This window comes from Panthera onca, chromosome C2 (genome assembly GCF_046562875.1).
Source record: "Panthera onca isolate mPanOnc1 chromosome C2, mPanOnc1 haplotype 2, whole genome shotgun sequence".
In the NCBI taxonomy this organism is placed as follows: domain Eukaryota; kingdom Metazoa; phylum Chordata; class Mammalia; order Carnivora; family Felidae; genus Panthera; species Panthera onca.
Genome location: NC_138347.1, coordinates 148,544,498 through 148,568,701, shown reverse-complemented (window position 1 = coordinate 148,568,701; position 24,204 = coordinate 148,544,498). Strand labels below are relative to the sequence as shown.

The 24,204-nt window shown below is 42.8% G+C and overlaps 1 protein-coding gene and 1 long non-coding RNA gene across 2 annotated transcripts in view; both read left to right on the top strand.

Annotated features, from left to right (window-relative positions):
- LOC144612800 (uncharacterized) overlaps positions 1-24,179 on the top strand; it is a 44,497-nt gene extending 20,318 nt beyond the window's left edge. The window contains exons 3-5 of the long non-coding RNA XR_013549919.2: positions 1,652-1,711; positions 7,541-7,733; positions 23,768-24,179. This is a non-coding gene — a long non-coding RNA (uncharacterized LOC144612800). The remainder of the gene's footprint in view (positions 1-1,651; positions 1,712-7,540; positions 7,734-23,767) is intronic.
- Positions 21,475-23,346, top strand: LOC132682967 (putative uncharacterized protein C6orf52). The gene is given in 5 exon segments (XM_060638436.2): positions 21,475-21,519; positions 21,521-21,648; positions 21,650-21,802; positions 21,804-21,888; positions 23,311-23,346. Coding segments are annotated over 5 exon segments (447 nt in total).
- Positions 24,180-24,204: the final 25 nt, after the last annotated feature.

Sequence of the window (24,204 nt, the reverse complement as noted above, 5' to 3'; positions counted from 1 at the left end):
CAGAAAGTTGCACACCTGGGCTTTGGTAGAGGCAAGGGACAGGAAAACTGCTACCCCTGTGTCCACCTAGGTGTGTCTGGACTCTTACAACTTTCAAACAAGATTAGTTCACTAGAAGCAAATAAATCATCCACATGACTGTGCTCCAGGCAATCACCCCTACTGAATTGATGACTAAGGCAGTCCACCTATGACTTATCAGAAATTCTCTTCCCAAGGAGGTAAGGAGGGAAAATGGGTGTGGTGGACCAGGAATTATGGGCAATTCTAGGTGAGCCAGAGTGAGTCACCTTCCCCAGTTGACTTCTGGCTAATACTGGAGACTAGGTCAAGGGCTTTTGCTTCTGCTGCTCATTCTTTTCACCTTTTCCCCAAATCCTTGCTCTGTCAGCTCTTCGATTTTTCTGATAAGGCTCTGGAGCTGGAGCAGCTCTAATTTTATAGATAGGGCTCCTGAGACCCAGATTGGAGAAGAGATTTGCCCTAATTCCTATAGCACATTGTTTTCAGAGCTGAGAGTGGACCGCCTCTTGACTACCAGCCTCTTGCGCTCTGTCCTCCACCATGCGGCTTTCCTCTTTGAGTCTTTTCCCCATTGTTCCAACTGAGAGGCAAAAAGGACACAAGACATGGCAGAAACTTGAAGAGGTTATCCCTCAACTGTGAAGTGCCCCATGGAACATATAGAGACTAAGGAGGAGTTTGGGAGCAGAGTCTCACCTTCCATGACCCTATCCTCAAGAGAAAAATCCAGTTTCAGGTTACAATTTCTAAAGTGTAAACTCTGAACTAATGAACTCTGTGATGCTTTCATCAATCTCTAATATTTTTCTTTTGGGATTTCTTTTCAAATTTTTGTTTTCAATATCCCCCCTTTTAAGTAGCTTTTTTAAAATAAATTTTTTATTAAGTATAACTAACATACCATGTTACATTAGTTTCAGATGTACAATATAATGATTCAACAATTCTATACATTTCTCGGTGCTCATCACATTAAGTGTACTGTTAACCCCCCTTCACCTATTTCACCAACCCCCCCCACCTCCCTCTGGCAACCACCTGTTTGTTCTCTGTATTAAACTTCTAAAAGTTTGTTATCTTACAACAAGATCCATATTTCTCTCCCCTGATGAATGTCGTCTTTCCTGCCTGAATGTCCCAAGGCCTCTCTTCCTCCAGTGAGCACAAAAAAACCTTGGAGGGTCCTTAGGTTGAATCCAGTATCAAAGGGAGTGTGCAATTTGCCTATGTAAAGAATTGGAAGTCCTCATCTCTCCTGCTGATGAGCACTCCCCTCCTTCCTTTTGCAGTACAGTCCCTATAAGCGAAAACATCTTGCTTTTAAATCTTTTCTGTACCCCCTTCTCCCAAAATTTGGCCTAGTCAATGAAGTATAGAACAACACAGACTCCAAGAGGAGCAGAAGTGTAATGCAGGATGAAGCAAGTGCCTGCTAATGAGACCCCTTAATTTCTTACTTTTGTGTTCTCTTCTGGGCCTGTGGGAGCCCTCCACTCCTGGAGAGGCTGCATCTAAACTCCTACCCTGGGCTTTTCAGAAAGGCTTTGTTGTTTCAGGTAAGCATCATAAACTAAAGCTGGCTGTGTATCTGTTTGACTATCTGTCTGGCCTCTGTTGTACCTTTCAGGTCTCAGACTCCTCAGACTCCTCAAAATCAAGTGTACCTATTTCTCCTCAGGCTAGATAGGTAAGTGTTCTGTAGATGCTCCTGTCTGGGTCAGGAAGGCAACTCCAACTTCCCCCAAATCAGTTACTTTAATTTTTTTTTAAGTTTATATATTTTGAGGGGTGCCTGGGTGGCTCAGTTGGTTGAGTGTCTGACTTTGGCTTAGGTGATGACCTCCCAGTCTGGCAGTTTGAGCCCCGTGTCAGGCTTTGTACTGACAGCTCAGAGCCTGGAGCCTCCTTCGGATTCTGTGTCTCCCTCTCTTTGCCCCTTCCCCAGCTCACACTCTGTCTCTCTCTGTCTCTCTCTCAAAAATAAATAAACATTAAAAAAAAGTTTTATGTATTTTGAGAGATAGAAAGCACGAGTGGAGGAGGGGCAGAGAGAGAAGAGAGAGAGAATCCAAGCTGGCTGTGCACTGCCAGTGCAGAGCCTGATTCAGGGCTTGAACTAATGAACCATGAGATCATGACCTGAACCAAAGTTGGACACTCAATCTACTGAGCCACCCAGGTGCCCCCAAATCCATTAATTTCAAAGACTTTGGTTCCTCATATGTATAATTAGGGATTAGTGTACAAGAGATGACCCAAAACTTCCAAGATTGATCCTGGAACCATAATATCTTGAAATGTTTAAGGAAAAAAAAAAAAAAAAAAAAAAGGAAACTCTCATCATGACCAGATTGGGTCAGAGATCTGTGAGAAAAGGAGGCTTAAAAAGTAAAAGCCTAAATCCTTAATTGCCACCTAGAAGTTATAACATCTCATTAAGGATATTTCTAAAAATTCTTTTCTGGAAGGTCTTTTATATACTTGCACAAAGCCCCTGATAGCAAAAGATCAAGCCCTCCTACGTTTAGAGGAGGTGTGCCAGTTATCACTTAATACCTCCTTATTTCAGATCTATCCTTCATTGCTTTGCTTGGGATACTAGAACATTTCTTCCTTACAGCTCAATGTTGAGCTTTATCAGTAGAGAGTGCTGGAAGGCCAATTTCATCTACATAAGCAAGTGGTTTCTTCCTTCTGGCTTCTGCTTACTAGTACCCCAGCTGTGGGGGAGTCCTGCTTGCCAGCCAATGCCCACAGTTTCCTGCCTCAGCTACTGTGTACCAGCTCTGGCTAGGGCGATCTAGTGTACTACTGTGTCATCTGATGACTTGTGACTGCAGTCACACCCTCTCCAGTGAGGTCAGTGTCCCAGCCTTAGGGAGAGGCTCCACCCGCCCCTGCTTCCCCCCTCCCCACCCTGTCCAAGTAGGTTCTTTTGGTTACCCTCCCTCTGCCTTAGGGTATTCTTTAGAGTTCTCTTTTATTCCCTCATAGTAGTTAGCTCCCTTTAAGTAGTTAATAATTCTTTATATTAAACTGTCCCTGCTCAAAATACTGTGATTGCTATCTCCCGAATGTCCTTTCATTGGCCTTGATGCTGAAAATGCAATTACTGGTAAATGACGGTACCCTAGTAGGTCAAGGTTTTGATAAATTCAAAATCCATTGAACATGTGAAAATACATCGGTTCTAATATTACTAGAAACTATACAAAATGAGTCAGAATGAGTTTTATTCAGCTGGAAGTCATATCTATGAATTTTATATTTAGAATTGTTATTAAATCATTGTATGGTTTAATGGTAGTGAAATGAACTCTAACAAAATTTTGGAGACTGAGATTTCTGGAATAAGAGAGTGATTCTCCCTTTTCCTTGAGTAGCATCAGCACCCAGAATAGCAGAAAGTCTCCATCTTTTAAGATGTTAGATATCCAGTTCTTTCAAATTGGAAAAAAAAAAAAAAAACCCTCCCCAATCTGTCCATCAGATTAAGAAATTCCATTGCCACACACACAACATGTATGACTGACTCTAGACCAGTGCTGTGCAGTAGAAATAGATGGTAGGCCTCAAATGTAATTTAAAATTTTCTATGGTCACATTAAAGAAAAGAGAAAAACAGGTAAAATTAATTTTAACAATATATTTAATTTAGGGGCGCCTGGGTGGCTCAGTCAGTTGGGTGGCTGACTTTAGCTCAGGTCATGATCTCACGGCTCATGAGTTTGAGCCCCGCATTGGGCTCTGTGCTGACAGCTCAGAGCCTGGAGCCTGCTTCAGATTCTGTGTCTCCCTGTCTCTCTGCCTGTTTCCTGCTCACACTCTGTGTCTCTGTGTCTTTCAAAAATAAATAAACATAAAAAAAATTTAAAAAATTTAAAAAACCCAATATATTTAATTTAATCCAAAGTAGTGAAAATATTATCAAGATAATAATCATTATTAAATTATAATTAACATTAAATTGTTGATATTTACATTCTTTTATATGTACCAAGTATTTGAAACCTGTTATGTGCTTTATGCTGTAAAACTTCTCAGTGTAGACTAGTCACATTTCAATGTTTATTTATTTTTGAGAGAGAGAGAGAGAGAGAGAGAGGGAGGGAGCATGAGCGGGGAGGGGCAGAGAGAGAGGGAGACACTGAATCTGAAACAGGCTCCAGAGTCTGAGGCGTCTGCACAGAGCTGGACACTGGGCTTGAACTTGTGAACCATGAGATTATGACCTGAGCTGAAGTCGAATGCTTAATTGGCTAAGCCACTGAGGCACCCTAGACTAGTCACCCTTCAAATGCTCAATAGCCACATATGGCTAGTGGCCACTCTTTTGGACAGTGCAGCTCTTGAATATGGGTTGACCACCATGTGAGGTCACGGGAGCGACTTTAAGTTGTGACTTTTTGGGACACAGTTAAGAAAAAAGGAACTGCATGAAAAATATTGGACTTTATTCTATAGCTTTATTGAACCTATTAATATTGTATTTTAAACCATTTTTTGTGTTAGATACAAATAAATGTAGTAGTGATGATGTGTATTACTTTAGGAATCAAGAATTTCAGTATAAAAGAAAAGGAAGTGCAATTACAGAATTAAGAATCTAGGTTGGGAACACTGTTGGGCATTACTGTGGAGTTTGTTACTCCTGTTAATCCTGTTGATCTGAACCCACTTATTGGTAGCATGAAGATTACAGAAACTGTTAAAAATAGCAGTTTGGAGACATTTTCTGACTCAAAGCATACTTAGTAGAATGAAACTGTAAGTTCTTGACTTGACCTTGAGTCAGGGGAAGCCATGTTAATTATCCAAAATCCAGTTGGATCTAATTTTAAAGATCCTTAGGAGTTACATTGTATGAATATGACAGAACACAATTTCATCAGGTCTTTGTGTCTTAAAATTAAATTCAAAAGACATTACTGTGGAACCTCAAGTTTAAGGTTTATGTAGATGTATCTCTAGATACATCTACATATCTTTACTTTTTAATGGAAAGATATTTACATATCTTAACATATGTACATTTATATATCTTAAGATTTCAAAACTCAAGGGGCGCCTGGGTGGCTCAGTCGGTTAAACGTCCGACTTTGGCTCAGGTCATGATCTCATGGTTGGTAGGTTCGAGCCTCGTGTCAGGCTCTGTGCTGACAGCTCAGAGCCTGGAGCCTGCTTCGGATTCTGTGTCTCCCTCTTGCCCTGTTTCAAAATGCTCTGTTTCAAAAATAAATACATTAAAAAGAAAAAAACTCAAGTAATCAACTTGACTAGGAGCTACAGACTTCTTAGGGAGAAAAACTTGAGCAGGGGAAGTGGGCTAAGTGATCACCTCTCTATTTACATATTTAGGTATATATTTTCTTTTTTTTTTTTTCCTGCAGTATTTTAAAGCAAATCCCAGATATCATATCTTTTCACCCAGTTATTACCCCATGACATTATGAAGTCATTAACATAATCACATATAGAGTTTAGGGTTGCTGATGGGGTCTCAAATAAGATTCTTAACCTTGCAGCCCAAGTATCTGCTAATAAATAGCTTCGGTTCACTGGTATGCTAATTGCTTTCTTTAGGTGGGTAAACATCTTCTAACCTTAGAATAAATCATAGAAATATAAAAGAGAAGATACCATTAGTATTAATATTTTTTTGTGTTAAGAAAGTGGCTTTGGGGCACCTGGGTGGTTCAGTTGGTTAAGGGTCTGACTTCGGCACAGGTCATGATCTCAAGGTTCATATGTTCTAACCTGGGCATCAGGCTCTGAGCTGACAGTGCAGAGCCTACTTAGGATTCTCTCCCTCTCCTCTCTCTCTCTGCCCTTCCCCCACTTCTGTGTGTACTCTCTCTTTCTCAAAAACAAATAAATAAAACTTTTTTAAAAAGCTGCTTTGCATATTTGATGGTTTTTTTTTTTTTTTTTAATGTTTTTATTTAGGGGCACCTGCTTGGCTCAGTGGCCAAGCGTCCAACTTCGGCTCAGGTCTCACAGTTCATGGGTTCAAGCCCTGCATCAGGCTCTGCGCTGACAGCTCAGAACCTGGAGCCTGCTTCAGATTCTGTGTCTCCCTCTCTCTCTGCCTCTTCCCCACTCACACTCTATCTTTCAAAAAACTAAATAAGCATTAAAACAAAAGAAAAAAAGTTTTTATTTATTTTGAGAGAAGCAGAGAAAGAGAGAACAGGGGAAGGGCAGAGAGAGAGGGAGAGAGAAAAATCCCAAGCAGACTGTGTACTGTCAGCACAGAGCCTGATGCAGGGCTTGATCACACGAACCTCGAGATCATGACCTGGGCCGAAATCAAGAGGCAGACGCTTCACCGACTGAGCCACCCAGGTGCCCCTGCATATTTGATGTTTTATAGGTCTGTCACAGGAGGATGGGTTTGGACTGGTAGCTTTGTAACTAATTTGGAATGTTTGAGCAATACAGATTTTTTATTTTAAGATGAAACCTTATTAAATTATTCTTAATATTTTGAAATATCTAAGATACCTTTGGATTCCTAATATTTATACACCTAGGGTATTGGATTTACGAGTATGAATTTCTACCCAGAAAGTTTTGCTTATTATACGTTAAAGCACTTGAAGTATGTAAAGGGAAATGCTGGAGATGAAGCAGTCCACTATGTGAATACATTTATAAGCACGCTCTTCCAGTCCCTAGCCCCTTGTCACTTTCCAATGTTAGAATGACCACAGAGCCTACAAAATGGGGCTGCAATATAGAAAAGCTGCCCGGACACTAACAGGTTGCTAGCCTGTCCTATGTATTTATAGCTTCCACCAAGATGGGCGACTTATGGACTTAACGATCTCTAAGTCCCTCCCTGCTCATCAGAGCCAGCCAGCATCTTAACACACAATTGAATGAAGGAGCATGATAGAATGAAAAATGCTAGGTATGCACCTGGGTTTTGCCATATATTGATTTTTCATTGTGTGCACTGCCTTTCTTCTGCCACTGTAATGTGGGAAAGCACCTTAGAAGAGATGGTCCCAGCATTAGGAGCATCCACAGGGCCGGAGCTGTTATGCTTATTCTTTGGGTAGCCTTGAGGCGACCCCTACTGGAAGGCAGATGCTACCACAGTCAGAAGAACTCCGAAAATGCATTCCTTCCTGGAAAAAGATAGACTCCTATCTAAACTCAGACTGATGTCTCATTTTATGGGACAAGTTGTCCAACATGTGCCTAAATTACAAACCACACATCCCTTCCAACCTCCAAATCACTGGTGAGACAGAAGCAAAACTATGGCACTAAGCAAAACTATATAAAACTTTTCAGCAAGCAGGCTTTATGTGTCCTGAGGCTCTACTAAGGATCAAGATGAACTCTAATGCTGCAGTTCTACAATCCACCAGATCTTGGGACTCAGTCCATGTCAATATTATTATCTATCTTGTATTCCAATAGTGGCACTCCAACCTTGAGAGCTTTCCTTCTTGTCTGTTGCCTCCTTATTGTCAAGTACTCACTTATATCCTGGGTTCCTTTGCAGCCCAGGTCACCCTGGACATCATACAGCACATATGTTCTAGCAGGATATGAAAAGGAATTTTAAGAAAGAACCCAGATGGCAGTAGTCTTATGACATTCTCTTGACCATTCCCATGACTCTATGGGGCTCTAGACCATCCTTGAGGATACAAGAGTGACAAGCCACAACTACATCAAAATTTGTAGCAAATAAGGTAAGTCTGGATACGATTCATGGCAACTTTATCCTAGAAAAAAAAAAAAAAAGGAATTACCGTGTGGCATTCAAGATGGACTAAGTGAAGACCACAAAGAAATTTTTGTAGGGTGTATGGAGATACCAGGTAAATAACCTCAGGTCTAGTGTATGAGATGGGAGACTGGGCTAAACCAGGATTCTTAAGTCCTCATCTTGCTTACCACCATAGTTTACTGCTGCATATCAAGAAGGTCCATCTTCCCTGCCCCTTTCCATCATAGCTCTCTCCTTCAAATGTCTTTGGCAGTGGTAATTCATGGCCACTGAGTAGTTGGTACACAACAGACCTTAACGTTGTCTATAAAGTTCTTGGCTGCATATTCCACCTAGGGATGCAATGTGCTAGATACTATAAAAATTCTGCCACCTAAAGATTACCTAAGACATGGATCCTCCCTGACATTGTGTGTGTGTGTGTGTGTGTGTGTGTGTGTGTGTGTGTGTGAGTGAGCTGCTTTGGAATATAAAGAGCTCCTCATCTTTAGGGACATTTGGTTTTATATCCTTTTTCTAGCTCTAATCCTTGGAACTGGGATTTTTGAATTAGACCCATTGTAAAACCTGTGGGGATTCTAGAAAAAGGCCTAATGCAACTAGGGATGCCACTGGGGCTCTACAAACCAAGGAGTTGTCTCTTACCTCTGTAAAGGAAGACTAAAATAGCTCAGGAATTTTAACTGTGATTCAAGGAAGATAGAAAAATATAACCTTACAATTGAAGAAGTATTCCAGTTTCTTTACTTTATAAGAGAGGAATAGTGCATTAGTTGGTTCGGGTAGATCCTGGACATTGGTGGACAATTATTAAAAGTGATTAATTACTGGGGGTGCCTGGGTGGCTTAGTTGGTTGAACGTCTGACTCTTGATTTCAGCTTAGGTCATGATCTCACAGTTTGTGAGATTGAGCCCCATGTGGGAGACTCTGCTGGCAGCATGGAGACTGCTTGGGATTCTCTCTCTCTCCCTCTCTCTCTCCCTCTCCCTTGTTCTCTCTCTCTCTGTAAATAAACAAACAAACAAACTTTTAAAAAGTTATTACAAATTATGCTGATTGTAAGATGAACTCTTATGTATTTTTTATACTACTTAGGGTTTGCTTGTCATGTTACATTAAGTAAGCCTCATTCCCAACTGTTAATTCTTGAAAGACCAAACAAATGAGCCTCTGAAGAACAGAGGAACAAAGCCAAGACTATGTGAAATTATATATAGTGTTAAAATACATCTGTATAGCCTACTAAATATACACTGTGGATGTACTCCTATCAAAGGGAGGATGCAAAAAAAAGGTCCCATCAACTCCAGAACTTCATGTCATTTATTCTGAAAGATCAACTCTGAATTAGCATAAATTGTTAGCATCTGACTCCATGCACAGAAACTATGACCCTCCTTATATATCTTAAAGGTTTTACTGGATGTAAACTCTGACCTCTTTCAAAATGTACATTATCAGAACCCTCTTGTAAACAGCATTCTGAACTTTGCTAATATAGGTTTATCAACCATAGGCCTAAGTGTAAAACCAAAAATTACAAAATTTCTGGAAGAAAACATAAGAGAAAATCTTTGTGACTTTAAGGCAAGCAAAAATTTCTTAGATAAGACACAAAAAGCACACAACATAAAAGAAAAAAATAAATTCTTTGGACGTCACAAAAATTAAGAACTTCTGCTCTTCAAAGGATACTATTAAGACAATGGAAACTAGAAGAAAATATTTGCAAATCATATACTTGATAAAGGACTTGTATCCATAATCTATAAAGAGCCCTATATACCAAAGAGTAAGAAGACAGCCCAATTTTTTTTTAATGGGCAAAAGGTTTGAAAAGACACTTCACCAAAGAGGATAAATGGGTGGTAAGTAAGCATATGAAAGTATGTTCTTAAGGAAATGCAAATTAAAACCACAGTGAAATACTACTTCACATTTACTGGAATGGCTAAAAGTAAAGACTGACCATACCAAGTCCTTAAAAGGATGAAGACCAATTGAAACTCTCATATTTTGCTGGTGGAAATTCAAAATGGTACAGGTACCTTTGGAAAACAGAATGCCCGGTTTCTTAAACATGCACGTACCATACAACCCAGCCATTCCTTTCCTAGTATTTACCCAAGTGAAATGAAAACCTATATTCACACAAAAACCTGTACAATAGTGTTGATAGAAGCTTTATTTGTAATTACAAAAAATGGAAACAAACCAAATGTCCTTCAGCTGTGGAGTGATAAACAAACTAGTACATCCATAAGTGTTGTTAGAAAGAATGTAATTTGGTGCAGTCACTTTGAAAAACTGTTTGGCTGTGATTACCAAAGTCAAGCATATACCCCAGCCATTGCACTGCTATCTAGAGACCCAATAGAAATGTGTAATATGTTTACCAGTAGTCTTATACTACAATGTCCATAGCAGTACTACTTGTAATAACCCTGTAATAAAGGGTCTGACTCCATTTAAAAAAATTTTTTTAAGTCTATATTTATTTTGACAGAAAGAGAGAGAGCGAGAGCACACTTTTTTTTGGGGGGGGGGGGAGGCGCAGAGAGAGAGGGGAGAGAGAACTCCAAGCAGGCTCCGTGTGCCATCAGTGTGAAGCCCAAGATCATGACCTGAGCCGAAATCAAGAGCCAGACGCTCAACCGACTGAGCCACCCAGGCACCCCTAGTCTGACTCCATTTTTGATGTTTGACCGCTGACAGCCCTCAAGCCGCATCACTCCCTTTTTCGGTCCTGTCGCACACCTGGACATGCTGCTAAGAAAACCCGGGTTTCCTTGGTGTGTATGGGAATCCAAGCCACACAAACCCCAGCCTGTGGAAGAGGGAGTCCTCATTTTGGACCTCCTCCACCTCCAGTCACTATAAAAACCCAAGCCACTTGCCCCTTCTGCTCCAGCCAAACAAACTGGCTTGAGTGTTGGCCATGCTTGCCCCGAAAGCCTCACTATGTGAGAATGAATCTTTCAGACCCTCTCGGTGAGTGTATTGAATCACCATCTCCAGCTCCGAGCCAATTTTGGATGGGTGGATACCACCCTCCACGGAGCAACCACAAAGCAAACCCCAAAGTAGAAACTATTCAAATGCCCAGCCACCAGATAAATGGACAGATAAATTATTGCATAGTCACCCACTGGAACTTACAGGGCAGTAAGAATAAATGAACCTCTATTTCCTGTAATCTTACAATGTTTAATAAAAGGAACCAATGCAAAAGAATATATTATTTTATTATTATTTTTTAAAATTTGAGTGTAGTTGACATAATGTTTCACTATTTTCGTGTGTATAACATAGTGATTCATAGTGATTCCATACATTATGCTATGCTCACCACAAGTATAGCTACCATCTGTCACCATACAATGTTATTACAATATCATTGACTGTATTCTCTATGCTGTACCTCTTACTCCTGCGACTTATTCAGTCCATAACCGGAAACCTGTATCTCCCCATCCTCCTCACCCATTTTGCCCATCTCCCATCCCCCTTCTTTCCGGCAACCATCAGTTCTCTGTATTTATAGGTCTAATTCTGCTTTTTGTTTATGTATTCATTTGTTTTGTTTTCTAGATTCCACATATGAATGAAATCATATGATATTTGTCTTTCTCAGTCTGACTGCTTTCACTTAGCACAATACCCTAGGTCCATCCATGTTGACACAAATGGCAAGATCTCATCCTCTTTTATGGCTACGTAATATTTCATTGTGTGTATACATACATAAACATGGGTATGTGTATATACTTACATGCACACACACACCACATCTTCCTTATCCAGTCATCTATCAGTAGACACTTAGGGTGCTTCCATATTTTGTCTATGGTAAATAATGCTGCGGTAAACATAGTGCATAGTAGTGCACGTGTCTTTTCAAATTAGTGTTTTCATTTTCTTTGAGTAAATACCCAGTAGTGGAATTATTGGATCATGTGGTATTTCTATTTTTAGTTTTTTTTTAAGAATCTCCATACTGCTTTTTCACAGTGGCTGCACCAATTTACATTCCCATCAACAGTGCATGAGGGGTCCTTTTTCTCCACATCCTTATAACACTTGTTATTTCTTGTCTTTTTTATGTTAGCCATTCTGACAGGTGTGGGGTGATACCTCTTTGTGGTTTTGATTTGCATTGCCCTGATGTTGAGTGATATTGAGCATCTTGTCAAGTGTCTGTTGTCTGTCTGGATGTCTTCTTTGGAAAAATATCTATTCAAGTCTTCTACCTGTTTTTTTAACTGGATTGTTTGTTTTGGTGTTAAGTTGTATACTTTTTTTTTAAATATATATTTTAGATATTAACCCTTTATCAGATCTATCATCTGCAATATCTTATGCCATTCAGTAGGTTGCCTTTTTGTTTTGTTGATGGTTTCCTTTGCTGTGCAAAGTGTTTTATTTTGATGTACTCCCAATAGTTTATTTTTGTTTTTGTTTCCCTTGCCTCAGGAGGCATATCTAGAAAAATGTGTCTATTGATAGCCAATGTCAGAGAAATTACTGCCTATGTTCTCTTCTAGGATTTTTATGGTCTCAGGTCTCACATTTAGGTCTTTACTCCATTTTGAGTTTATTTTTGTGACTAGTGTTAGAAAGTGGTCCAGCTTCATTCTTTTGCACGTAGCTGGCCAGTTTTCCCAAGACCATTTATTGAAGAGACTGTCTTTTCCCCATTGTATATTCTTGCCTCCTTTCTCATAGATTAATCAGCCATCTAATTGTGGGTTTATTTCTGGACTCTCTATTCTGTCTATTTTTCTATGTGTCTATTTTTGTACCAGTGCCAGACTGTTTTGATTACTGTAGCTTTGTAGTATATCTTGAAATCTGGAATCATGATACCTTCAGCTTTGTTCTGCTTTCTCAAGATTGCTTTGGCTATTCAGGATCTTTTGTGGTTCCATACAAATTTTAGTATTATTTGTTCTAGTTTCTGTGAAAAATGCTATTGGTATTTTGATAGGGAATCATATTAAATCTGTAGATTGCTTTGTGCAGTATGGACTTTTTAACAATATTAATTCTTCCAATCATGAGCATGGAATATCCTTCCATTTGTGTCATCTTCATTTTCTAATATATTCTTTATGACTGCATTTAAATAAAGGGTAAGAGCAGGAAAAGTTAACCTATGTTAAAAGTCAGGATGGTCACCACCATTCTTAGAGTAGTAGGTTACTGGAAAGGAGCACAAAGTGGGTGCTTTTTTGAATGTCAGGCTCAATTTGGAAAAAAAATAAAAGCGGAGCAGGATGAGGGAATGTTCTCAGCTCTGAGGGACGAGGTCTGGCTTGGCCCTTTGGGCTGAAGGATTAAGAATGTGAACTGGCTCCATCCAGTGGCCAAATGTGGATATGCATGTCAATGCTTAAAAGCAGGACATGACAGGCCTCTCTTGGACGCCTCATAGTGTCAGTCAATTTTGGGAGTGGGGTGAAGATTCTGGGCTCATAAATGGGATAGAGCATGTCAGTAGGACCTGAAATCAGTATTTCTGTCCTGCTACCGAAATCTGGGCTCAGCCAGGCTGAGGGGGGACAAATGACTTCCCTGAAGGGAAAGTTAGGAAGCCCAGGGAAAGGTGGACCCTACCCCAGCCCTCCTATCTCCATCCAGGCTTTATCTGCCCCATGAGGCAGTCTGGGCTGGGTTTGGACTTCAGCTTTACTCAGGTATATGCTAATCTAGTGATCCCCATTCTAGAAGTGAGGGAACTGAGGCCCAGGTAGTTTGGCTTATGTAAATAGCAGAATTAAGATTTCAACTCAGGTCTGTCTAGCTCCAAACCCAGCCCTAAACCGTGATTCTCTATGTAGTGTCTTAACCTCTTCTGTTCCATGGCTCCCTCTGGAAGTCTGTGCAGCCTATGGACCCATCTCAGAATACTGTTTTAAAAATCATAAAATAAAATACATAAGGGGGAATGGGGGAGGGAAAAAATACATAAGATTAGCGATCCTATTGAAATTGCCAAGAACTGGTGATCTTATTAAAACACATATACCACAATATTTTTGTGGCATAGCATGTGCTATCTATGTGTTTCTTTATTGATGTCTTAAATACAAAGTGGGTCTGAAAGCAATTTTCAGAAAGTGATGAGTGTAAATATTTTGAAATGTCTGCTACACTGGTGATGTGAATAAAACTATCAGTGACTTCACTGGTGACAAGCCATGTATCACATTCTGTTTGAAGGAAATGTTGAATTTCCATCAGAGGTCAGTGAAAATAAGGATGTAATCGTGTTCTTATCTAAGTACCTGGATCTCCTGCATACTAGGCTGGGTCCATTGGGGATCCCAATGGGATCCCTTTCTGGGAACAGGGACAGCTTGAGCTATGCAGAGCCTAGATTGTTTTCTTGTGAAAGGAGCAGACCAGGGAGGGCCACTGGCTGAATGATATAAGGTAGAACACAGAAGGCATGTTTTATTTTCATAATTGTGTTTTGGTTTTATTTTGCATTAGGGAATAGCATCAAAGCTTTGATTTTATCAAAAGTATTCCATGAGACAGAGCTGGTATGAGCATTTAAGTTTCAAAAAGGTGATGAGTTGATTTAGAGAGAATATTCATACAATAATACGTAGTACAGGTGGTACGGGGATGTGGCAAAAAATGTGAAAGGCAGGGGGCACCTGGGTGGTTCAGTGGATTAAGTGGCTGTCTGACTTTGGCTCAGGTCATGATCTTGTGGTTTGTGAGTTGGAGCCCCGCATCGGGCTCTCTGCTATCAGTGCAGAGCCTGCTTTGGATTTCTCTCTCTCTCTCTCTCTCTCTCTCTCTCTCTCTCTCTCTCTGTCTCTCTCTCTCTCTGTCTCTCTCTCTCTCTCTCTCTCTCTGCTCCCCCCCCACTCACACACACTCCCTCTCCCTCTCTCTCAAAATAAATAAAACATTACAATTTTTTTGAAAGGTGGGAAAAATGTGAAAGTGGTAGCAATCCTGTTTCGAATCACTGGATTAGGAGATAGGAATCACTTTCATTTTACAGAATTTGAGAGGTTCTTCTGGTTCAGCCCAGCAGTCCCTGCAGCCCTGAATGGGACCAGGGGCTGACGTAAATACACGGTATTTAGGAAAGGCTCAGCAATCCTGGTCCACACCCTTTTATTTCTGGATACACTCAAGGGCAGCATTTCAAACCGTAGGTCACCACCCAGAAGCGGGTTGTGAAATCAGTTAAGGGACCACGTCCAGCATTTAGAAAATATGAAATAGAACAGAGTAGAAAATATCAAAGCATGTTGTGGGTAGTTAGGGTAATTATTATTTTGTGATGCTTATGCTGTGGACCGCCAGGCAAAATACATTTCCTCCAGTGGGTTACAGGGGAAAGCATCTGCTCTGTGGAAACAGCCTTGCCTTAACCCAAGCCTCTCTCTATAACCCTTGAGCCTCTCTCTATATCCAGAGCCCTCTATTTTGGAAGGATTGAGTTCTCCAGGAGGGAGGACTGGGACCAGGCCAAATAGGCCCCTGGAGCTTTTCAATGTCTGTCACCTTCCTGATCTCAGCCTGTTGTTCCTCTTTCCAGATTTTCAGCTCACACCCAGGTCTTTTGCTTCCAAACATTCCATCACATTTCCAGTTACAGCATTTATCTCTTATGGTTTCCTCATTTTGTGGCCACACTTCCCACTCCAATGTACAATATCTGGGTGGAGGATGTGTTCATCCTGAAGCAGCCTCTGTGTTGTTCTGCCCCACGTCTTCTAGGACCTGCCATCCTGGGGAACCAGAGGAGGCAGAGGGTCCTCTATAGATCTCAAGGGGTTCAGCCCCCCGATTTGGCTTAGCGCTGTCTCCCATTGATCTCCCTAAGGGTGGCTGGGTGGCGATTTGAGGGAGCAATCCTTGGATAGAGTACGTAGATAACTGTGTTGGCAGACCCTAAGACAAAGGGTTGAGTGTACATTTTAGTTTGGTCTATATGAAATTGCCGTTTTAATAAGTCCAAGAAGATCGGCGATTGGCAAGGTCATGTGGTTCAAGTAGTAGTTTATTTAGGGGACACAGGCAGGAGAGTAGGGAAGTGAGGCAGGGGAGGGAAGGACGCCAATAAAGATTATGTTACCTCTGTTACCCTGTGGGTAGCTGCAACCTGGAGAAACTCAGGGTAGTATACAACACACATCTCAGGGGCAAGGTTGGTGGGGTAGTTTTGTACCAACTCACCCCAGTCATTTGTTAAGGAGTCTTGAGGGGAGGGGGGGACCATATAGCTGGGCAGGGGCAAAACAGGCTTCGTTAGACAGAGCAAGCCCTCAGAGGAAGTAGTGTGGGCACTGCCAGTGGGAAATCAGCAGTGTATATTGAGCAGGTGAGGCCAGAGTGAGGCCAGGGGATAGGAGGACCACCAAAGTGTCCACTGCGGGTGAGGCCACAGGATAGGAGAATCACCAAAGTGTCTGCTGTAGAAGCTATTCCCATGGATTTTCAAAGTGCCATTGGCTCTTGGCCACATACTCGAGTGTATAAGAAAACACAGTCATAGTTTTCTATAATAACTTATTTTCTGTTTTGAGACCCTAATCCACAGGATATTGAAAAGTAAGCCTCAGTTACTGTGAGGGTCACCCATTTCCCAGAACCTCATCACTTCTATGAGATTCAGTCAGTGCCAAGGTTCAACACTGTGCCATCTGGTCTTTGGTGGCATCTGCCCATGGGGGTCTTCACTTAGATGTCATTTCCTGCCTTCCTGTTGGTCACCAGTCCCTCCCATCCACACTCAATCTGATCCGCTGGCACCTTCAGCCCCGGCAGGGCACTGAATATGTCATTCAACTGCTTCTGTGCCAGGTGAGGGTGTGGGATGGGGGCTGCCTGTAGCTCTGCTCATCTTGGATTCACCATTACCGTGTCCCTCTGCCTCTGGACCCCATAAACCCCAGGACTCTGGCTGGGAGGCAGAGCACAGAATCTCTCTAATGTCTACATTGACTTGCTTCTCTCAGACCTCTTATCTTCTCCCTGGCCTGGGGAGTAATTTTTTAGATTGATATAGGATAGAAAGGGAAGCTTGATTTCCTCAAGCCCCTGTATTCTTGTATCATAAATGTGTTTAAAAAATATTTTAACATGGGATGCCTGAATGGCTCAGTCCGTTTAGCATCTGACTTCACCTCAGATCATGATCTCATGGTTCATGGGTTCAAGCCCTGCATCGGGCTCTGTGCTGACAGCTCAGAGCCTGGAGCCTGCTTTGGAGTCTGTGTGTCGCTCTCTTTCTGCCCCACCCCCGCTTGCACTCTGTCTCTCTCTCTCTCTCAAAAATGAATAAACATTAAAAAACTTTTTTTGTAAATGAATAAAAAATGAAAATATTTTAACAATTATATTCCAGAATTTTTTTAACTTTTTATTTTAAAATAAAATTATCTAAATTATAGACATGAATTTAAGAAATAATTCCAAGAGCTCCTGTTTCATCCAGTTTCTCCCCTTGTAACATCTCGCAAAACTATAGTACAATGTCGTGTCTGGGAAATTGATATTGATAAAATCCCCCTACTTTATTCAAGTCTGGCCAGTTTCCTGTGCACTAGTGTGTGGTGTGTGTGCACATGTGTGCATTTAGTTCCATGCAGTTTTATCTCATGTAGATTTGTGTGACCGTGAGAACAGTTCTGTCACCATGAGGGCCCCTCATGCCATTCTTTCATAGTCAAACAATTGCCATGCTCTTCCTTCCTTGAGCCCTGGCATCCACTAATCTGTTCTAATCTGTTTGGTCTTGAGTAGTGTTCCATGGTAGGCATGGAATTTATTTAATCATTTTCCCAACAAGGACAACTGGATTGTTTCAAGTTCTGAGGCATATAATTGGTTTTTAACATATTTTGCTTTATGTTTTTAAAAACATTATTCTGAGAGAGAGTCCAAGGCTTTGTTACACTATCCCAGGGATCCATTGGCACAAAAGTGTAGTTCTAAAGGAGAAGAGGACTATGTATCTCCACATTTCCTTCTCTCCATAGGGACTGGGTTGGAATGGGAACCACAGAAGGAGCTATTTCAGAGCCTCACATCTTCTGTGCTGCTGGGGGAAACCTGAGGCAGGTGGTCTCTGTCACCACAGTGAGTCACCGAGCTGATCTTCACTGTAATGAGGGGAGTGTGTCTGTGGAAAGGAGAGTCGGAATGAGAAGGGCCCGGAAGAAAGAGAGGGGCCCAGGCACACAACAAATTTAAACCCAACCATGGCCCCAAACTTAAGGAACATCTGTTATGCTCACGATGGGGTGGTGAGTGATTCTGAGGAGACAGAGTCTCAGGGCCAAGTCCCATACCTGTATCTTCAGGGGCAGGGAACAGCTGGGAGAAGGGAGCTGTGAGTGGGCTAGAGCATTCAAGGATGCAAAGACTCAGAGCTAGAAGTGACTGTGATAGCACAAGCTGCTGGGAGTTTTAGCAGAGGCAACCTCCTGCTAGGTGCAAGCCCATTTCATTCGGCGACCTCAGCTGGCACTGATCTACACTTGACTTCACCTCTTTTGGTTGGAGGAGTCAGGGCACACATTGTGATGACCACTGAACCTCTGTCCTCCAAGAGTAGACCCCTAACTGGGGTGTTTTGGAGGAAGCTCGTGCTATATCTAAGTACCAAGGAATGTCAGTAGCTAAGAAGCCGTTTAGGAGAATGATGCTACAGAAAGGTCAGGGGTGCATCAGAGTCTGCAGGAGGAGACCATAAGTCGTCAGGGGTAAACCAGCCACCATTGTGCAACTGCTAAAGAATGAATGGGCATTGGCATTGAGCATCAGTGGCTGCTCAGCTCACAAGAAGAGTGACAACCACACAGCACATGCCTCCCGATGGATGAATAGCACCACCTGTGAAGTATAAGAGCTGAATCTGATCAGATCTCTAGCTTCCAATTTACAGGAAAACAAGAGAGCAGAGAAACGTTCAACACCACCACAAGGATGCAATCAGCACAGTCTAGACCATGGGAAACCTGACATACAGGACGAACAACCAGTTTCCTCAATAAGTTTTGAGGAAAAGCAAAAAGATGGAGGTGGAGAAAGAACCTATAGGTTTAAAAAGACAATATATAAACCAACCATTCACAGTGTGTGGACCTTCCTCTATAGACAGAAGAAGCCTCAGGGACTGGAGTCTGTGTACAAAAAACATTAGTACCAGCCTTAGAGAAGAGTAGGTAATTCTTGGGGAGGCTTTCTACATAGAAGCATGCGTTCCCTCAGTAAACTTTTATTGAGTGTTTGCGGTGTGTCCATCCCATTGGCCAGACTATGGTGCGAGGGATCCTCAGATGGGTGACAAATAACTTCTGTCCTGGAACAGCTAACTAGATCTGAGTTGGAACGGTTGGAGAGCAGGAAGGAGAAAAAAATCAAACAGAATATTCACGTACATTGTAGGCAAGAGAGCACTGATATGGGAGCCAGAAAACCCTGGTGGTTTCTCGTCAACCGTGTGTTTCTGGGCAAGGTTCTCTGAGCCGTAACGTAAGCGCTATATTAAAGCTAACATGTAATATGTGGTTGAAGACATTTTGATAAGTGAACAAATACATTGATTTCAAACAAATAAGCTTGTAGCAAGGGACTGGTAAGTGGTACAAAGGTTACACATGCCCCCCCCCCCCCCCTCCAAGCTGAAAGCAGCCCCCTCCTAGAGCCCTGAACATGACAGGCTGGGCAGATGTACAAAAGGAGAGACATGTCTGGGTGGCTGGAAGGGATCAGCCGGTGGGGGCAGCACAGAAAGAGGAAATGGAAGAGGTGAGATGAGTAAAATTTCCTTCCTGTTGTGCCGTCAATGGAGCATGATAGGAAGAAGTTGGTCTGGCCTGACATCTAATCAAAGTAAGTAAACATGGGCTTTACCAGAACTTCTAAACTTGGGGGCAAGTTTGTTTAGGAGTTCCAACTTCAAGACCCTAGAGAGGGTCCGACTGACCCTGTCACGGGCTTAGCCCGGAATGGGGTGAAGTTTGCCCAGGGAAGACAGAGAAATGGAGAGAAAGAGATCGAGAGTGAGGCAGAGGATGAGGCAGGGCCAAATTGGGGCTTGTCCGTCAAAACGTCAGCTTGTCCAGTGCTGGTTGGGTTATGTCAGCAAATCAACTGCCCGGCTGTCTAGCTTCTGCTCTGTGAGGGTAGCACCAGGTACTCTGTGTGCAGATGAACCACTCTGACTGTGAGGAATTTGTGGTCTGGTAGGGAGACAGATTTGTCCTTGAACAATATTTCCCTTACAGACTCAGGAAGCTCAGAGCAGGGCATTAGGGATGTTTGGAGAGGCCTGGAGAGACTTGAGGAAGCTTCTGGGAAGGAGATGGGCTTAGAGTTGGCTGGCAGAGGACAGGAAGGGTCAGGCTGCAGGCAAAATGTCCACAGGTTCACAGTTGGTCCTTGGCTGGCAATAGAAGCAGATGTCTTGAAAATGTGATGCCACTTTTTGCTGTAATGGTAAATGTGTCCAGTGTGTTAAAATTGTGTCTTAGGAGTGTGTCAGGACAGTATGAATTTTAAGGTCTCCATTCTGAAGTTGAAGCAGCACTGTATCCTGTAGGAGATGCCCTGTGCATCCCAGCTGCCTGTCATCAGGGGCTGGGTCCACACTCTTCCCAGGGCAGATAATTGTTGCACTTCTTGAAGAGAGCAAAGAAGATGAGTTCAGAGACTTCTTCCCCCCAGCCCACTTTGATATGGGGATGTCCCCTTTGTCCTTGACTGGTGCTGTCTCTGCTTTGGCTGCTTTGGGGCTGGTGGAGAACAGCTAGTAACTAAACCCCAGGAGGAGAGCACTGTCTCTGCAGGAGAGAATTTGGGCAAGTGCTGCCCAGCTGTCTGCCACCTGCACTTCTCAGCAACAATCCCTGGGCAGAGAAGAGGGGGTCAAGAAGGAAAAGCGCAGGACAAGCGGTGGGCCGGTGCTGCTACTGGGCCAGGATTGGGGTGGGTCTATGGAGGGCAGGATGAATTCCGGGAGAGTCTACCTAGCCAGGCTCAGACCTTCCTGGAATTCCCTGCCCCCAGAACCATGACTGACTTCCTCTAGCTGGAACCTGCCCATTCCAGGAGGACCCAGCCCTTGCTCGGAAGATGCCTCAGTGAATTCCAGGGAAACCTGGCTACCCATGCAAGGGCTCTGAACCCTCACAACCTGCCCTGCATACCAGAGCATAGGTGTTTGAGGTGCTATGGGTGGAAATTCAACTCAACAGGAAGCAGATGGGCTGAGGTATTTCAAAAGAGGATGAGAGGGGTGCCTGGGTGGCTCAGTAGGTTAAGCATCTGACTCTTGATTTCAGCTCAGGTCATGATCCCAGGGTCGTGGGATTGAACCCCGCGTTGGGCTTCTCACTTAGTGTGGAGCCTGCTTAAGATTCTCTTTCTCTTCCTCTGTCCTTCTCCCTCAGCTCATGCTCTCTCTCTCTCTCTCTCAAAAAAAAATTGAGGTGATTTGAACAGCAAAACCAATGATAATAATGGAATAAAATTAATACTCATGAGTCCATACTGATATATATAAATAAATAGAGAGAAAGGCCAAGTCTTTCTTACAGCAAAATCCAATTAATAAATGTAAAAAGAACGATGGAAGTTGTGAGAGGGTGAGAGGTCTTAGCCCCTGAGCTGGAATTTTTAATGCAGAAATTCAAACTGGCCTCATTTTGTAAAGTTTCTGGGTAAATGGCTGGGCAGGAGAGTTTTGCAAGTTTTGGCATAGCTCAGCAAAAGTAATTATCACTCGTACTGGCAAAGGGTGAAGCCAGTGTTCCAGACCTGCCAGGGTTACCACTCGGGCAACTGGTTTGAGCAATAGCACAGAGGTTACTCCCTTTCTGGTTATGCAGCAGATGGAAGTGCATGGGACCTCTGGACACCGAGCTGAAACTCTGGTCGTGTGTAAGGAAATCACAGCTCTGGCAGAAAGGCAGGATGAAGACCCACTGGAAGATCCAAATCTTCTTTTGACTATTGAAGAGTTAAATAAGGAGTTTATGGTGAAAAGTAAGGACCTATGGCTCTCTCTTGAGTTGCCACTGGCAGCCTTTGGATACAGTTCACTCTAAAATCCCAAATGAGGGGCACCTGGATGGCTTAGTTGGTTCAGTGTCTGACTTCAGCTCAGGTCATGATCTCGTGGTTCCTGAGTTCGAGCCCCGCTTTGGGCTCTGTGCTGACAGCTCAGAGCCTGGAGCCTGTTTTGGGTTCTGTGTCTCCCTCTCTCTTTGCCTCTACACCACTTGTACTCTCTCTCTCTCAAACCTAAGTGAAACATTAAAAAATAAAATAAAATCCCAGATGAGACCCCAAAGGAGCATGATGGTCACTAATCTACCCAACTGTCACATTAATTGCATCTTGTTTTGTTTTTGTTTTCGAAAAAAAAAAAAAAAATTCTCCCAAGAATGTCCTGGATTCTGTATGCACATACAAATCTCCAGGACTTCAGTGTGACTGACATGATAAAATGTGATATAAATAAACTTTACTAGCACACACACACACACAGACACACACACACACACACACACAGAATGATAGAGATAGAAAATCACCATTTGGGAAACAACACAGTAATAATTGTCAGAAAGCGTCATCAATGAATGTTAATATTAGCGGGCAAAAGTTGATAAGAAAGGGTATTTGCATAGTCTCAAAGTACCTCCCTACAAGATGCTTCTTAATTACAAAAGAATAAGTAGTAGTTTCACAGTGGAAACCCTGCAGACACTATCTTACCGGGTGATTACAGTTAATGTTGCCAGTAATGAGACATATTGAAATCATGCATATCTGGTATAATGCACTGAGAAGGACACAACATCACTTCTGTGGTGTTCCTGCCTAAAATACATAGCCATAATTTACCCTTGAAGAAGCATCAAACCAAAAGTTAGGGATGTTCTACGGTTCTCTTCAAAACTATCAAGGTCATGAAAGACAAAGCAAGACTGAGGAACTACCCTAGAAATGGGGATACTAAGGAGCCATAACAACCAAAAGCAATGTGGGAGTCTGCTTCGGATCTTGGACCAGAGAAATGACATTAGTGAGACAGTTGGTGACATTTGAATAAGGTCTGTAGATTAGTGAATAGTATTGTGTCAATGTTAGTTTCTTGCTTTGGATCATTATACTATGGTTCTGTGGTTAACATTAGAGGAAGCTGGCTGACAGGCATATAAGAATTTTGTGCGCTAAGTTTGCAAATCGAAAAATTATTTTAAAATAAAAAGTTGGGAGAAGGGGAGGATGAGGAAGGAGCCTAGGTTCTAGAACTTAGCTGTCCTAATTCTCTCAAGAGAATTATACGGAATGAAAACAAGCCAGTCTTAAAAGGTTATCCATCCCTGGGATGGAACCAGGGCTCTGTGGCTTCTGTTGGGCATCTCCCTACTCCTAATTGTCCTATTGGTAACCAGCACTTAGCCTGGAGACACTTGGAGACCCCCCGCTTGAAAAGTCCTCTGCTCCCTTCTGTTGGAGTGAGAACCCATCATGGCCTGGCCTCCACTCTAGGTGGCCCGTGGACCCCAGGGAAAGGCAAATGTTTAAGGCCATGTCCACCTCTCTGGGGACATTCAGTTCTCATCATTACTGTCTGAGGGAGGCAGCATCCCCACCCCCAATACAGATCTGAATGGCAAGGCTCAGAGAGGTGAAGACACCATCTCTAGATCACATAGCAGGTACACACAGAGCCAGATTCAAGCCGGGCAGTGTGTTGACCCCAATGCCAGTGCCTGTGACCACCTGGCATTATTCTGTTACTGCTTAATTCAAGTAGAGACAACAGACATTCACCAAGCACCTGCTGTGTATCAGGCTGCAGGGGGTTGGAGGTAAGGGTGGCTAGACATCATCCCTGGGCCACAGGTACTGTCCCAGAAAAGAGGTACCTTCATCTTGGCAAGCATATGGTGGCAGAATGTCACACACACATATTCATTCAGTTTCTGCTCTTTTCTGGCCCTAGGCTTAGGCTGGTGGGTTCGGTATAGTCCCTGCCTGGGAGTTCCTGACCCAGTAGGAGAGCAGACAAGTAAGTAGGCAGAGGGAGAAGAGTGGGGGTGGAGAGGGAAGATGGTTTGGAAAGTCTAGGAAATGAAAATATTGCTGACGCTTTGGGGGGGCAGATGCAGCAGGGCTTGCTGGGAGTTAAGGCCAGAGGAGATGAGGGGCAGGATGGGGTATGATGGTACTGGAGAGGTGTCTGAAATCAATGCAGCTGGAGGTTGGGGAAAGCTGCCTAGCAAAGGCCTGGAGTTCTGAACTGCGGCTGTTCATCATCTGCTTGGCTCCCCTGCTGGGGAAATGGTCCAGAGAAGTGTGGCTGGAGACACATGTTTTCCAAAGACATTAGACTGTCTTTGGGTGGGGGGAGTTGCTCCTTCGGGGGGGCGGTCATTTGAG